Source organism: Charadrius vociferus, unplaced genomic scaffold (assembly GCF_000708025.1).
Source record: "Charadrius vociferus isolate BGI_N301 unplaced genomic scaffold, ASM70802v2 scaffold26, whole genome shotgun sequence".
NCBI classification, from domain to species: Eukaryota; Metazoa; Chordata; class Aves; order Charadriiformes; family Charadriidae; genus Charadrius; species Charadrius vociferus.
The window spans coordinates 1,546,182-1,562,000 of record NW_009649320.1 but is presented as its reverse complement, the minus strand read 5'-3'; the positions used below and the strand labels follow the sequence as shown (position 1 = coordinate 1,562,000).

General features: G+C 38.8%; 1 protein-coding gene across 1 annotated transcript; it reads right to left on the bottom strand.

Moving 5' to 3' along the window:
• Positions 1-57: 57 nt before the first annotated feature.
• Positions 58-10,188, bottom strand: GYG2 (glycogenin 2). Its single transcript, XM_009889444.1, has 7 exons — positions 10,052-10,188; positions 8,364-8,538; positions 7,097-7,259; positions 6,409-6,535; positions 5,282-5,504; positions 4,014-4,154; positions 58-265 (listed from the first exon to the last, which is right to left on the bottom strand). The coding sequence occupies exons 1-7, from the start codon at positions 10,054-10,056 to the stop codon at positions 104-106; spliced, it is 996 nt and encodes a 331-aa protein (XP_009887746.1). The 5' UTR covers positions 10,057-10,188; the 3' UTR covers positions 58-103.
• Between the last annotated feature and the right edge of the window lie 5,631 nt (positions 10,189-15,819).

Genomic DNA, 15,819 nt, shown 5'->3' with positions numbered 1-15,819 from the left:
TATCTTTCTCTAACTTCGTTGTCAAATAACTATGAAGATAGCCAAGTGTTCAAGGACTGCATTTATAGAAGAAATCATCATGGGCATTACAGTACACTCCATCTTAATGTAAAAATGCATCCAATTTCTTTTTGATATGTTCAAAAGCATCTTTCCCCATATAGTCCATACGCCCTTCCTCCCATTTTCTCCGTTCATCTTCTGGACTTGGTTCTTCTGGTTTGAAGTGAATAGACAACTCTGAAACAGAATGGGTGACCTCGTTCTGCGGGAAGAAGCAAAACAGTGGGAAAACAGTCATTTGGTTGTTGTCATTTCAGTGCTGTGAAGTTAAAACCTTAAATGTCAAACTTCTGCTTTGCACAGTCCCAGTTAAAACAATAAACCAAACAGTATTCAAACATTCATTCTTGTTTCGATAATATGATCTCATTTTCCCATGCTTTTATTATTTGCCATAGAATCTTTGAACATACCAAACATTTATTTTACTTGTCTTAACTCAGACCTTGGCATTCTCAGCAACAACACAATGAGAATATTACAATTATGGCCTGCTTAGAGTAGAATATCTCCTACAATGAAGTGTAACCGTGTATCCGGGCAAATTTTGTCTTCAACGGGCTTTCACGTGAACACAAATTCCTAGAATTTTTGGTCAATTGTTTTATCTTATCTCCACCGAGATCAGTATTATTTAGCAGATGAGAGACACATTACCCATATAAATCAATTCAAAAGATTGACACTATTCATGATACCAATAACTAGATCATTTTGAATGATGGTCCAAAATTGTGAATCCTTGTTCAAGATCAAGTTATCACAGGTGCGGGAATGCAAGACACGTTACTAGTGATAATTTCAACCACATGAAAGAAAAACCGTGTCCGTGATTGACCAATGCCAGTAAAACCAGAACATCCCAACAATTATAACTGATAATAAAGATGAAATATAACAAGGACTAATCAAGGCAGCTACTGAAAACCTGCTTTCAGTACTTCTCCAAGAGGCTCCCATGCAAGTAACTCATCTCATGGTATAAACAAAATTGAAATCAACCAGAATGACCTTCCAGTGAAACCCTCACAAATTCAATACAAAAATGTTTCAGAACAGAACTTAATGGACAGGAGTCAGTGGCTTAAACTGGCTGAATGCCCTGAAATATCCATTACATCTGCTGATTTGGAGCAGATAAGGCACAGGACTTGCACAAGACGTGCACCTGCTGGCAAGGTAAGGTATTTCAGACAGCGAATATGAGACTATATGCCTCGGCAACTGCATCCTTCCATATGTATCCCAACCTGGGGCCCACTCTACATGACTTTAAACATAAATAAATACTCTGAAGAGCATGCTTGCTCCCTGTATATGCAAATATGCTATGATACTTGGTATTTATTTTTCAGGCTTTTTATACACGTAACTGCAGTAATCCATAAGATTCTTTTCTTTCATTTACAAGCCTTATCTACAGCTTTAGATGCCATTAATAGCAAGACGGGAATCATCATGTTTTTAGAAATGAAGAATTTTAGCTAGGGCTCAAACACCTCTGGCAGCAGGGGAGCTACAGTTACACCTATAGTTTTGTTTCTCAGTCTTAAAGTATTTCACTGTAGCACTTCACAATCATACCAAAGGCTTCATTAGGAAAAAGGTTGTGTTACGTACCTTACAAGATAAGTCCTTGACACCCTGTCATGCCCATCAATGCCAAGTCTGGCACTGCTGTCACACTGCCCACAGATAAATGCAGTGCAAGATCACAAAGAAAAGCCCAGTAGTTTAGGCTTCATGCCTGAGTCATGGTACATTCATTTTCTATTTGCTTGGAAACAACTTCAGCAGGTAAAAAAAAACCAAAAACCAGAACAAAAAAAACCCCAGACAGCTTTGCTTGTGTTAGTGTTGGAGAACTAAAATTAATACCATGCATTTATTACTTGGGAGCTAGCACAGGAAAATATACATTTAAAAACGAAAAATATAACTGATAGAAAGGGATCATACCCCAGTATTGGAAGCAGTTAAGGAATTACATAGTTAAAAGAGTCAAGAGTTTATTTGCACATTACATCATAATTAGTTGACATTTCCCAAAATTATGCTGGCAGCAAAGACATGCATGCAATTATCAACAGGTGTACAATGCAGAAAGCTACGTGTACCAGTTCTGAGGTTTTCTGAAACGCAGGATGAAATACAAGTTGTTCTGAAGGTCTGTCAGGCTCAGAGAGATGGCCGTTAGAACCGCTTTGTTCAACTTCACATACAGGTTGCTAAAAATACAGCCACTGAGGTTTTATTAGCAGAATATTTTTTCATAGTTTCCTTATCATGAGAATTCATACAATACAAATCAATTTCAGTCTTGGGGTAGGGGAAAGCAGGGAATGGGAGGAAAAGGTACAAAACACATTATCACTGAGGGCAAAATTCATCTCACCCAGCTTTAGCTATCAAAATGGTATTGAATCTAAGCTCCTACTATAATCAATCTAGGATAAGTACCTCCAGAGGGCAGCTCATCTCATCCTAAAATAGGTTCAAGAGTGGCTGTCATTCTTCAGCGACTACAGAAAGAGTCTGGAAAGCGAGCTTACAGTAGGTGCCTACCATTCACAAGACTAAACTTCAACGAGAAAAATCTTGTTTTAGGATAACTATAACTCATGACCTTTTTATATGTATAGAATGAGAACAGAACAATGAATTCCATAAGAGGTAAAATAGATTGCCCTGAAAATACTGCCCCAAATATTTGCCTTTGCCTGATATCAAAACATAAATGAGTAGACCGACCCCATTCTCAAGTCTCTTCCACAAAAAACAACAATCCCACAAGACTACTGAAGCTAAGCAACAAAAAGTGGAATGACGGTGGTCCTAATTAAGAAGGGAATCAGGCTATTAATTTCTAATTAATATAGCCTTCTGATAAACCAATCCTAGTAATTTAAAAAATAAAAGAAATTTAAATTTTAATGACACTACTTTAAGTGAACATTATGATTGTTTTACCCCAAACAAACATCTTGAAAGTGCGTCTCTATTTGCTTTGAGCATTTCCAATGGAGTCAGATGCATGAAGCACACAAGATAACACATCCTTTGCAAATAATTTATTCTTAAATTATAGAGCTGGAAGGTTTGCAATTTACCTTCAGCCCCTCCACACTCAGGGTGGAAAAGAAACAAAGGAAGACTACAGTTTTACTTTATGGTGTAACTATAGTCTAAACAGATGACGCACTGAACATAATAAAAACTGTCTTCATCTTACTAGAGAGTAGTCCACAACTTACAATAGCAGATGACATTAGAACATTCATTTTATTTTCTTCCATTGTACCTTGCTGTAGCATAGTTTATCATACAAGATATAATGACTTAGACCTGCAGAATCATTGTGCTATTATGTCCAATTTAATTTCTGCATAAAATAAGGGGAGTCAGTGAAACAGAAACACCCAAATACAAGAAGAGCAACAAAAGAACCAGAAGCCCTACAGTGATCATCAGTGGATTCTTTTAAGACACTCCTTGTTGCCCAAGTCACAGAAATTTGGGGAACAGTTTTCCGAGTCAACACTTCTGGGGAAAAAACCCAATAATTTCTACATCGGAGTGATAGAAAGGATTCTAGTTATATTAAATATATCAATTCACAAGAGTATCAATATTCAAAAGATTACCTTGGTAATAAATTGAAATATAAAAAGATTCTGTTAAGTACCTAACAAGTTTCAATAAGCAATTTCTTCGTAAAATTCAGTGCAAAATATTTCAACCCCCAGACACATCATGCATGCGTGACAAAAGATTAAAGAAAATAAATACTCTTTAGACTATTTCTGATGCTAGCAAGAAAATTCGATAGCTACAGCTAAATTGAAGAAGATACAATCTCCCAGATCAGAAACATAATTAAAAAAAATATATCTCATTTTAGTATATCATTTTACTTTGTTACTGCATGTAGTAATATACAATATACTTACAACTTCAAAAGTGAGTTCCTCAGGTGGACATGCTGTGGGATATGTTTCATATGTCTGCTCTGGAAGCACAGGCGTTCGCAGCGAATTGGCCACAGAAGGACTGACCTTTTTCAGTGTAATTTCAACTCCATTGAAAGTGTGCTAGAAAAACCCAAGAACATCTCACCACTGAAATGCAATTTTGCGGTAGATTAATATCTTATTTACAACAGCTTCACTTCCTTACAGGATCTCAGCATTAAAGGAATAAATTAATAAATTCAAGAAGTTTGTGATCCCAGATTCAGAGCATGTTGCAATTAAGATTTTTGCACTCATGAGTATACCAGCATCATCAGGAGGTAAACCTAACAGGTATTGCCACTTTCATTTTACCATGGCTGAAATATTTTTTACTGCACAATTTCTTAAAAATTAAAGTACGTTAAACTACGAGATCAAAAACTACCCATTCCTTCCTCTGCTTCCCAATTTATTATGAGGTTAACAAACCAAATTCCTGTCTGGGGCTTTGATGGTAATTGTCCAACTGATCTTATCGGACTATGCAATTATTTCAATAATGGTAATAGTCTAATATTAGAAAAGCATTAAGAAAATATTTACATATTTATAAAAGTGATCTAAGTTGTCATGTCTGGATATAAAATTAAAAATCATACCTCTCCTACTCATTACTTTATCCGAGAAATCATCTATTTATCACAGATTTTTTATTCTATTCATGGAAACCATACATTGCTGTACTTTCTTTGAAGAAAAAAAACCAACACTGTAAGGAGCTCAGTAAGTGCTTGTTGACACACAAATACTGCATGTAATTAACACTGTCTTTGCAAATCTGATTTTTTTTTTTTGTTGTAACCCTCATAAAACAAGTTATAATGCAGTTCTGAAAAGGTGAATTTTACTATAGTTCAAGGGCTAGTTTGACAGTCTACATCAACTTAGCTTCAAAAAGTCAAAAGTGTTTGTTTCATAGCCAGTTTATCACCTTCTGTGGCTAATTTGTATCATACTTTGTGTTTAATTTGCAGACTCTATACATGTACATTTCCATACAAACTTTCATCAATTAAGAAGGGGGCTGGGGAAAATCTTTGGAAAGCCAGTAATACTAAAAATCCTTCCTAAACTGCTAGTTTAGATGCTTCTAGAAGCAATCATTGCTACTACCAATCAACAGATATTATGTTTTTTCCATGTAATTCCTTCCTCTAGCAAACACATAATTTTCAGCATATTCCCACTAACTCCTTTTTAGTTACCTTGCATTCCTCAGATTCTGATTCTTCCATCTTTTGAAGCTTCTCTAACAAAGGCAATATACTGGCACTGTATATATTCCACCAGAGGGCAAGAAATGACAGTTGATGAAAAGATCCAGTGGTGGTGCCATCCTGCATAACTCTTTTTGTTTGGAGGTTATATTTGTAGTTCCAGGGCTTCGTCGCTCCCAAGAAGTGAACAATTTTGGCATCTCTACCAAAACTGTAGAGATTAAACATATAGGTCTGTACATTAAATATATATCTTTTAGCCTAAATAAACTGTTAAAGAAACAGGCTTACTCACACTGGTGTGGCAATTTTGACATTTTGCAACAGCAAATATTAATATTTTTTCTATCATCTTATTAGTTTAATGTATCCCATTCAGAATACATAAAACAAAAGGCTGCATTGCCATTTGCTTCCAGCTGCTGATTCTAGTAGAACAGCTCATGAAGGAAAATGACAGGCTCATGCAGTACCATTTCCAGTCCTCCTGCATACTCTGTTCACAAACAAATAAATACCACTTCAAAAATTGAATCAAGAAAGTTGGTTATTACTGATCCCATATTAAAAATCACTAAAAAATACACTGTCCTAAGTTCACCTTCCAGTAAGAGTGGTTTATGCAACTGGAGCAGCAGTTCACAGCATCCTAAATCCGACTTGGCTTCTGCCAGAAAAGTTTCTCTAACTGCATTGTCTGGAGACCTATAATTACTAGCCCAAATTTTGTTTCCCAGAAGAACCTAAGAAATGGTTTTAAAAAAAATAAAAAAGTACCCCGACTGTTTCCCATAGAACTGACTGGAAAAGAAGGGAAAAACTTTCAAAGTAAAGCTGTCACAACCTAATGCTAAGGTAATCTACATCTTTTCAAACACAAGACACACTTCTCAGAAACAACATAATAAACAGTGTAGCCAACTCTGGGACTCTCTCTGTGTCCAGATGCAAAACATTCATATTGCATTTAAGCTTCTACTGCACGAGTTTTACAAAACATCATTTGTGACTACTGTAATTGATAATCAACAGAATATAACATTATTATTCTCTCCTATAATAGAATGTTTGTTAACAAACTACGGAGATTTATAGTCAGAAGCGTTACTACTTACTGATTGAAAGCAGGAACGTAGGTGTATACAGCACTGCTGCTTAAGTTATACAGGAAAGGTAAGTGTTTGCCAATATCGGCTGTTGCCCAGTTGCTGAAGAAGCTATTCAGCAAGCCTTGATCACCTCCTAAAGAACATATAAAACATCATTACCATAATTATGCATACGCTCAAATTTACGTCAGAATTTCACATCCAAGGATGGAAGTGAGACTGATGTGTTCATGCAACTGCAACTTGGACTTGACAATATGAGCACGTGAACAGGTAGAAGTGAGTAATACCTGATCCACTCCGAGGCAAGTTCAGTGTAAATGGAGTCCTACTGTAATATATGAAGAAAGGAGTAGGAAAGGGGTTTGGTCTCCCTCAGAGTAGAAGACTGAAGATCAGCTGTATTCCTCTCTCCTAAACCAGACAGCAAAATTAACACTTGCTGAGCAAGACTCAGACACAGTGTCCCTTCACTACAGTTTTCTGGACAGTCCACAATAAGTCAATGGGCCTTCAGTACAGTGTGAGAGGCAAAGGTCAGTGCCTTAAATTTTTGCAGGGGGCGCAATTACATAAAGCCCAGAGAACTCCTGCATTCCTCCATTCTGCCAGATAGCATGGAAGCTATGGAAAAACAGCTCACTGAAAAGGAATCTGCTATCTTGCACTTCATCCCTTAGGCCTTGCCCCTTACCATCAAAGCTGCCATGTTCAGCAGCAAACCGGAGCAACAGGTTGTAAGTTTTCAAAGAAGGTCGGAACACAAATACACCACTGTTAAAGCAGTCAGGCCAGCCAGAATCAGGAGCTGCTGAAAACTCTTCTCGATCAAACAATTCATCAACATTGCAAAGCACCTTACAGACAGTAGGAAAAAAGAAAAATTGTTAGAGCAAATGTTTTTCTAGAACATGAGTAGCTAAATCAGTATGAAGGCACTAAATTGCTAGTTTGCCAAGGATATAGCTTGCAGATCACAAAAACTGTGGCAATGCAAATTATGCTAGAGGTCAGAACCTCTATTTTTAATACAATAAAGTAACATAGAATCACAGAATGGTTTCAGTTGGAAGGGACCTTAAAGATCATCCAGTTCCAACCCCCATGGGTTGGGGCACTTTCCACTAGACCAGGTTGCTCAAAGCCCCATCCAACCTGGCCTTGAACACCTCCAGGGATGGGGCATCCACAGCTTCTCTGGGCAACCAGTTCCAATATCTCACCACTCTCACAGTAATTAATTTCTTCCTAATATCTAATCTAAATCTACCCTCTTTCAATTTGAAACCATTATCCCTCATCCTGTGACTTCACTCCCTGATAAGGAGTCCCTCCTCATCTTTCCTGCAGGCCCCTTTAGGTACTGGAAGGCCTCAACAAGGTCTCCCCAGAGCCTTCTCTTCTCTAGGCTGAACAACCCGAACTCTCAGCCTGTCTTCACAGGAGAGGTGCTCCAGCCCCCTGATCATCTTAATGGCCCTCCTCTGGACTCGCTCCAACAGGTCCATTAATTGTGGTTCTCCATGTTTTCTCTGATAAAAGCACAAACCTTGTCAAATTATTTCATGAGCTTCTGAGACCCTCTAGAAGGTCCTTTTAAATAATGTAACATACCATACCTGCGTTTTAAAACTGGCCTGCCTTCTGACCAGAATAAGTCTAAACGAAAGTATATGACAGAGATGTATTTTAAAAATCTGTCAGAATCCCATTTGCATAGAGTGTGTTTGTGATATCTTTTGAGGACAGACCTGAGGCTACTCAAAACAGCAATTATTTCTAGGCAGCCAACAAAACTGTGAGCATTGCCAAAACATGCCAGCTGGAGCTCCTGCGACCTTGTAACCATCAGCAAATCTGGTCACTTCATAGGCCAGCAGGGTGCCTGATGAGCAAGTATCCCACACTCAGAGTAGCTCTTTAAGACAGACAAATGTTTCCACGGCTCCCAGTCTACTCACCAAAGTGTCTGCATCCATGAAGACACATTTGCTATAATGAGTAAGAGTCCAACAGTGAAGCTTAGTGAAGGTTACACCCAGTTCTGGCCTCTGCATCAGAGCCAAACGGACTGAGTCAGCACTGTCAAGAGCATCCACTTCAATCACTTCATCAAACACACTACGGAGAACGGACCTACCAGAGCAAGCAGTGGCGAGAAAGAAGGGAATTTAGAGAGGTTCATCAGAGTTCATTTCTGGCATGAAAACAGTGACACACCACACAACATTTTTTATGACAATAACAAAGGCTAGATTGATCGGTTAGAATGAGACGTCAAAAGTGAAAAGTCCTTGTAAACAGTCTGCTGAAGTAGTAGCTCTCAGGCCATAAACCACCATCTCTTCCACGACAGGGCCAGCACATCTCAAAAGCGACAGGTGCTGTATGGAGGAGAAACCAACCCTTATTTTAGTTGCTTAATGTCTTACAGAAACACCAACAGAAATTAAAGCAGCTTTCATCCTGCACAGTTGACTCTAAAGAACAGCACCGTACTGTGTTCCCTGTGCAGTGCACAGGATGTGGCATGTACTGTAAGTACAGTCATTTGCATCTATTACGCCCAAGTGAACGCAGCTTCAGAAGTCCACCTTTTAAAACAGGCAATATATACTTGCTCACTACTACAAATCATCTCAAATGAGACTTTTGGGAAGACATCTTTTCTCTATGCCTATCTTTCATGGAAATTTCATAGGTGATACCAAAGCAGGTAATTTTCCTTCAAGACACAAGAAAAAAGTCTTTTAAACACAGCTCCTTTATTTACATTACACTATTAACTACGAAGTCCTGGATGTCATACAAACACAGAAAAAGAAAATCCTGGGCTGATTATCTAGATTTCAGAGTCATTAGCTTTTGCTTGACTGATCTTCAAGGGACAGGAGTTAACTGGGAAAGAATTAAGAGCAGGTACAGATTTTTAGAAGCATAGTTCAGTGATGTACTTTTTTTAAATGCTATGCTTGATTAAAAAAAATACACCAAAGGTTTTTCCCTCCACTGAAGTGGGCATGAAAAAACTGATGGACTTATTATCCACCCACATGTCAAATGTATACAGTATTCCCTCAAGAAGGTTATAGTGTTCTGACAAAATCCATACTTCAAAAAACCTGTAAAAACAGATTTTTGTACATCTCATCAGAGCAAAAATGGGCAAATACGTTTTTTGAGCCAGACGCATTGCAAATACTTTCACATGGCATACAGAAATCCAATATTTTTAAGAAGATTAGACATCTGAAACTGAGCCCCTAAGGTTTTTGGAGAGTTCTACATGTCACAGGTGGTTATGGATTTTGCTCTTTCTAAAAGAGAAACACTTGGGGGAAAAAAACAGTAATGCCTTTATTTCAGCTCAACAGCAAGACACTAAGCCCTTGGTCCCCAAACTTTCAGCTTATCTTCCCAATTATGAGCTTAAGACAACTTCCAGCCACAAGATCTATTTCTGCAAGTGAATTCTTATTAGGCTTACGATCTTATCAAGGATGATATTTGGGACTCCTCTCAGAAATCACTGGCCAAGGGGGAACTGCTCGACATAATGCTGTGAAATCCACAGGAAGCCTATTAAAATCTTTCATGCTGTTGTTTATTCTTCCACATTATCAACCTCCAAAAATACATGAATCCTTACCTCATCCCACTGGAAACCTCTGGTGTAATTAGTACTGCCAATTTTCTAGATGTCGTATGGTTCCTCAACGACTGTCCGAGAACCAAAGCGCCTTGACAGTACACATCATCGGTAGCAAGGGTCACAAAGGCTTGATCCGTTACTGTGAGCAAATATTCAGAAGAGTCACTTTACAGCTTTAACATAAGCTCTTTTGGCAGGTTCCTACAATCTCCCTCCTCCAGCAAACCAGCAGGCTGCGGCTTATAACAACCTGCAGTTCCTGTGATAAGCTCATTTCTTTCCCAAACTCCCCCACAAGACAAAACTGAATGGAAAATCCAGTGAACGAGACTGCAGAATGTATGTTTCTGAGCTTTGTTGTTTTTTGTCTGCCTGATTTACATAATAACAGGCACGAAGTTTTCCAACTAGCCTTAAACAAGTAATTCCCCAATTTTATTGCCAAAACATAATAAAAAAAATAATCTGTAAACACTTAGATGTTACATTTAACTAACACAGTATAATATGAGCCATAAGCAATATGTTCCTGTTTATACAGGGCCAAAACCTAAGGGAAAAAACAGGAAGTTTAAGTACTAGCCAGAAATATCCTTCTTTCAATAACCTCACTGAATCAACCCAACAGGCAATATTCTTTGCTCTGTCCTCTTTGTACGGGAGTAACTGGTGCTGGCCAAACAAATGCAGAGAAATTGCTACTGAGATTGGTACCCCTCCCAGAAGCTAAGGAACCGTACCTCAAATAACTCCAAGAAAATTAGGAGTGTTCCTCATTGTCGAGAAACACACGGTGGAAAAAAAAAAATATAAAAAAGAAAGCAAGCTACACTCCTGCACAGTAGCAGACATAGTGTATTTTGTAGAGATACCAGGCCTGTGGCAGTATCACCAGGGGCTGCTTCTTCAGCTCTGCCCTCTGACAGAACCACCATTATTGGGTGGAGAGTCAGAACCTACGATTCAGCAAGGTGAACAGCATCCTCAGAGTAGAGGGAAGACCTCAGCTTTCTAGGCTGCAAAATTAACCAGAACAAGATAAGCAGGTCACACAGATGAGGGGAATTCCACTGAGCTCTACAGAACTTCAATAAATACTTGTGTTGAACTACTTGTTTAAAACCACCATCATCTTAAGGGACAAGCAATTATGTTAAATAAATTAAAACAACTAAAAAATAGCTACAACACAAACACCCTGTCATACAGTTTCCAGGCTCTGTGAGAGACACTAGGAAAGAATCTCACAGAACTAGTTGTCAAGAACCCAAAAAATGACCTCATGGCTGCCTCAGCCAGAGGCTGCCAAAACGAACAAGTTTTCAAACCTCTAACCTAACACCAAGGTATGCAATGAAGTATGGTTGGTGCCACTGACAAGCTCTCAGGTACTAAGTATTTTCATTTTTTGTGTCCTCCAAATCTAGAGCAAAGCACAGACCCACTGGTGTGCTGTCTTCTTCTCCCCTTTTTGCCCTACCTCCCACTCATCTCCAGATGGAACTGAACTCGAATCAATCACACACCCCCCTTACGTTTGTTGACATTGCAACAGATCCCTGCACCTCAAGAGAATCCTGTTACCCAGTAGTGTTAAGTTTGGCCAAAAGAACTGAATCATCCATCCAAACTTAAAATAGTTTGCAGATCCCTCAGCTAAGCAAACTCCAATAACATTTTTAATCCCGATTTCCAGAAGAAGCAAATGAAAAAAGGAGCTTTCGAAACTCCTGTTATTATTACAGCTCAAGTTATGGGTGTTCCAGAACACAATGAATAAGGAGTTGCTTACATCGAGTAGTTTAAAAGGACAGTTGTGCAAGTGAACTGCTCCTAGTGCAATTCTCAAAAAGGTTAAACTAATAAATATAAGCATAAATAAAAAAAAACCCAAACACCCACAAAAAAAAAAAACCACAAAAAACCACTGAGGGCTACTTTAGCAATAAAATTATTCTCAAAAGACACGAAGAGTCAGCAAAGAAAAGCACTTTTGTGTTAGGCAACAGGAATCTTTAGCCAAATAAAGGTAATAAAACAACTACTGAGAGGAACGTGGGAGGTAGGTTAATGAAAAAAAGCAAACTGAAATGAGTGGGAGTTTAAGTCTTAAAATAGTGTTTTAAATAACAACCACAAAACTGAACACATAATCTTCTTATTGCTTCTGCAAATTCTTTTAGCTAGAGAAGCTGAATCTCTACAGAAGTAATACATCTAAAAATACAGAAGCTACTCATCAAATAGTTAAGCAAGTTGCTATAGCAAATTACCACATCCTACATATGCTTTCATGCCCTGTACTTCTTGGGCTGAAGTTGTGGTCAGAACCACAAGGAAGCAAACTGTCAAACAAATATAGCTTCTAAGAAACTCTTGCTAATACCTCACAAAGAAAAGAAACCTATAAGTCTCTGTTGAGAATCAGACGTGGGATACATATTATGACCTTCATAATAGGGTGAATCATTACAGAGATAACCAAATAGATAATCAAATATTGACTGAAGCCATGCAACATTAAAATATTTCCAGTGTAAAGCCAGAAGCATGTCCTTGCTATTTTAATGGAGCATCACTAATCCATTAAGGATCCATAGGGGAGTTAAAATCCAAAGATTTTACCACTACTTGTTCTTTCATCTAATCCCCATTTTCAAGGATGAAGTGTTATTTGACTTGCCTTGTTTATTATAAATAAATATGTCCTTATAAATAAATGGTTGGGGTTTTCTTTGAAAACTGAGGACCAGATTTTCATATAAACTTGTGAAAGCAAATTGTTTACCTGAGAATTCCCATTTAAATGAAATCAAGGACAATGCTATACTAAATCTAACGTACACAGAGTTTCATTCACCGACTTTAAGTTGCAAAAGATTTGATCTTTTACATTTGAAAGCCAAAGATGTTTTTAAAAAAAAATAAAATCCTGTTGCAATGAATTTTAAGTGTCAAGTGCATCATTATGCAGAACTTCAAATTCTTTGTGGTGAACGACAATAGGAAAATACCTAGAATGAACAGTATTAAGTTTTCAAGCAAATTGTTTTCAAACTGTGGAACCCTATGGCTAATACCATTGACTCTCAGTGAATTATGAGAAAAGTGTATGATAAGAATCACATTAAAACCATGTTGTATAAATTTATAAATCTACTTTTTTGTCTTGTCTGGATTACCACACAGCAGGTGAAGATGCAAATTTAGAAATCATTATCATCAGCAGTGGCTTCTCAGTTTTAATACCTAACAATAGTTTCTCAGGACAAGCCAAGGATTTTCAAGCAAGTAACTTTGGTAAGTCATTTTAGACCCCGCTCTGCATCTACAGATAGCAACACAGAAAAGACAGCAAAAGTAATGTGAATCACCCCAGTCCACATGATTTTATGTGAAACTTGTTACAGGGTTTTTTTTAGCCAAGATCACCAACTTCTTACACAGCTTACTCATAGCAGTAGTACCTCTGCCACTGCCAGAGGCAGAATTCTTCAACAGGCCTGAAAAACAATTCTAGGGCAGCTAAAAGCCTTACTTAGAATCTGCACCAGCAAGCAGACAGGGTGGTGCTCACTTTGATGTTCAAAGAAAAAAAGAGAGAGGGAATGAAAAAACACCAGGTACCCACTGAGAATCAGGAGTGACTCGTAATAACAAGCACTACTTGTTAGACTACTGCAAAGAAAGACACCAGCCTTCTCACTTCTCTGACCTAGCACAACTGTATCAGAACCATGTGTACCTGCCAGCTTCATGACAAGTTTAAGTAGGGTCTTTTTCCTCCATGATCCACTAGACATTGCTTTTCATAAACATATTTCAGTCGTTCTTCTGATAGACAGAGAAAGGATACATGTGCTCTACCTGTGGCTCCTAGAGTAACAAATCAAATTTGCCAAGTTGTCCACTCCCAAATGGCAGTAGGAGACCAGAAACTCACAAGCTACAACTTTCCTACAAGCATGTTCTAAACAACGCATTGACATCTTAAGCATAAAAATAAGAGTTGATAAATCAATAGCTAAAAGCCTTCAACAGGCTGGTTAGGTCCCCAGTACATACTGCCATTCATAATAACCAACCTTCTACAAGTGCTTTCTTAAATTCCTCCCTGGTACCATCTGTCCCTCTTTTGTCACCTCCCCCCTTCTACTTCAGACACAATCTGCAGGACAAGCAGGCTGCAGTCTGGACTTGTGCCCGCTGAGCCCAAAGCACCTTTCTGAAATCCCGAGCGACAATGACATAACACAGCCCCAACTCACATCACGTTTTCTAACAGGTTTTGTTGCAAGCCCTCCCACACGCAGGTCTCCATGCATCCTCCCCCAGAAACACGTCTCAGTGAAGATGTGTTAGACTACTGCAAAGATAAAGAAAGACACCAGCCTTCTCACTTCTCTGACCTAGCACAACTGTATCAGAAGCACTTGGAACAGAAAGCTCCGCTCCAGCTGTCACCCACAACCTTAAAAGCAGTAAAGGAGTATTTCGGTGTAAGTAGATAAAATTAATAATATTGTCAGATAATAACCTATGTCAGACCACCATCAGCAATTATTATTCTTGCCCTAGTAAACAAATGACAGCTAGCGATTTTAACTCCCATGCTGCTTTGGTCTGGGTCCAATAGCAGAAACATTTACATTATTCATGAGGATGGCACACCTTTACACAGGCCTTTTTATTACAGAATACAAATTGACATCTGATGGCATGCAATATTTCTCTTGGTCTAACAAAGTTCTGCCTGATCCAAAACCCTTTATTAAAACAATACTGAATTTTAGTAGACAGGACTATGACTGTTATCTTGGAGGCTACAGAAAGAGGACTTGTTTCTCATTTTGTGTAGCTTTTACTATATATCTTTCAGTTAAGAACAGTTACATTCTGCTTTAAAACCCTACAATTTTGTTATTCAACAGACAGTTGAATGACTTCGTGAAAAATCAAATGCAACAATATTATAATATGCAAATAAACATAATGCATAGCACCCAAAGCTAGTCCCAAAATACTAACATACTGGTTTGAAAAACATGAGTAATAGTTGCTTAAGCAATCCAAAGACATCACAGAGGACTTGATACATTGTGAAATGTTTCCAGTCCTTCCACCCTCCTTCCAAGAAAAGGGAAAAAAACCCAAACCAACAAACACAAAAAAGCCCCCACGATCCTTTAATCTTCTAATCTGCAGACTCCCTTTCTGCATCTTCCCGCAGCAGTGAGGTGCCACACACATGAATTGAAACTCAGGATCCAGCAGGCCGAACACCCGAGGAAGGTATGTCTGTGACACCCTTCCAATGGCTCCACAAACCCAACTTTGGGGGCGGGGGGGGGGCTGCCACCCAACTTTTCTCCTCAGTTTCGAGAGCACATTCAAGAAAGAAAAGAGCACCTGCTGCCAGCCTGTGCAGTGTGTCCTAAACCAGTCCCTCATGGCTTTACGGGTAACTTTGAACAAACGACTACTGCTTTGCTCAGAGGGGACGCCAGACAGGTTTCTCTCGGGTTTCTCCGAATCTGCCTCGGGCTGAGGGAGCCCCCCAGCCCGTCACCCACCACGGGAGCGCAGAGGCCCGGCTAGGCCACAACGATCTGTACGTGCTAGCAGAATGCATAAATGAGTTTAGCTCTTTCACCCCACCGCCCAGACGGTTTAAATCCTAATCTGAGACTGCTAATTACAGTACGCTCTTGTAGATAAGGAAGCGGCGGGAGACCCTTGGCCCGCACCGGGGTGCGAGGAGGCAG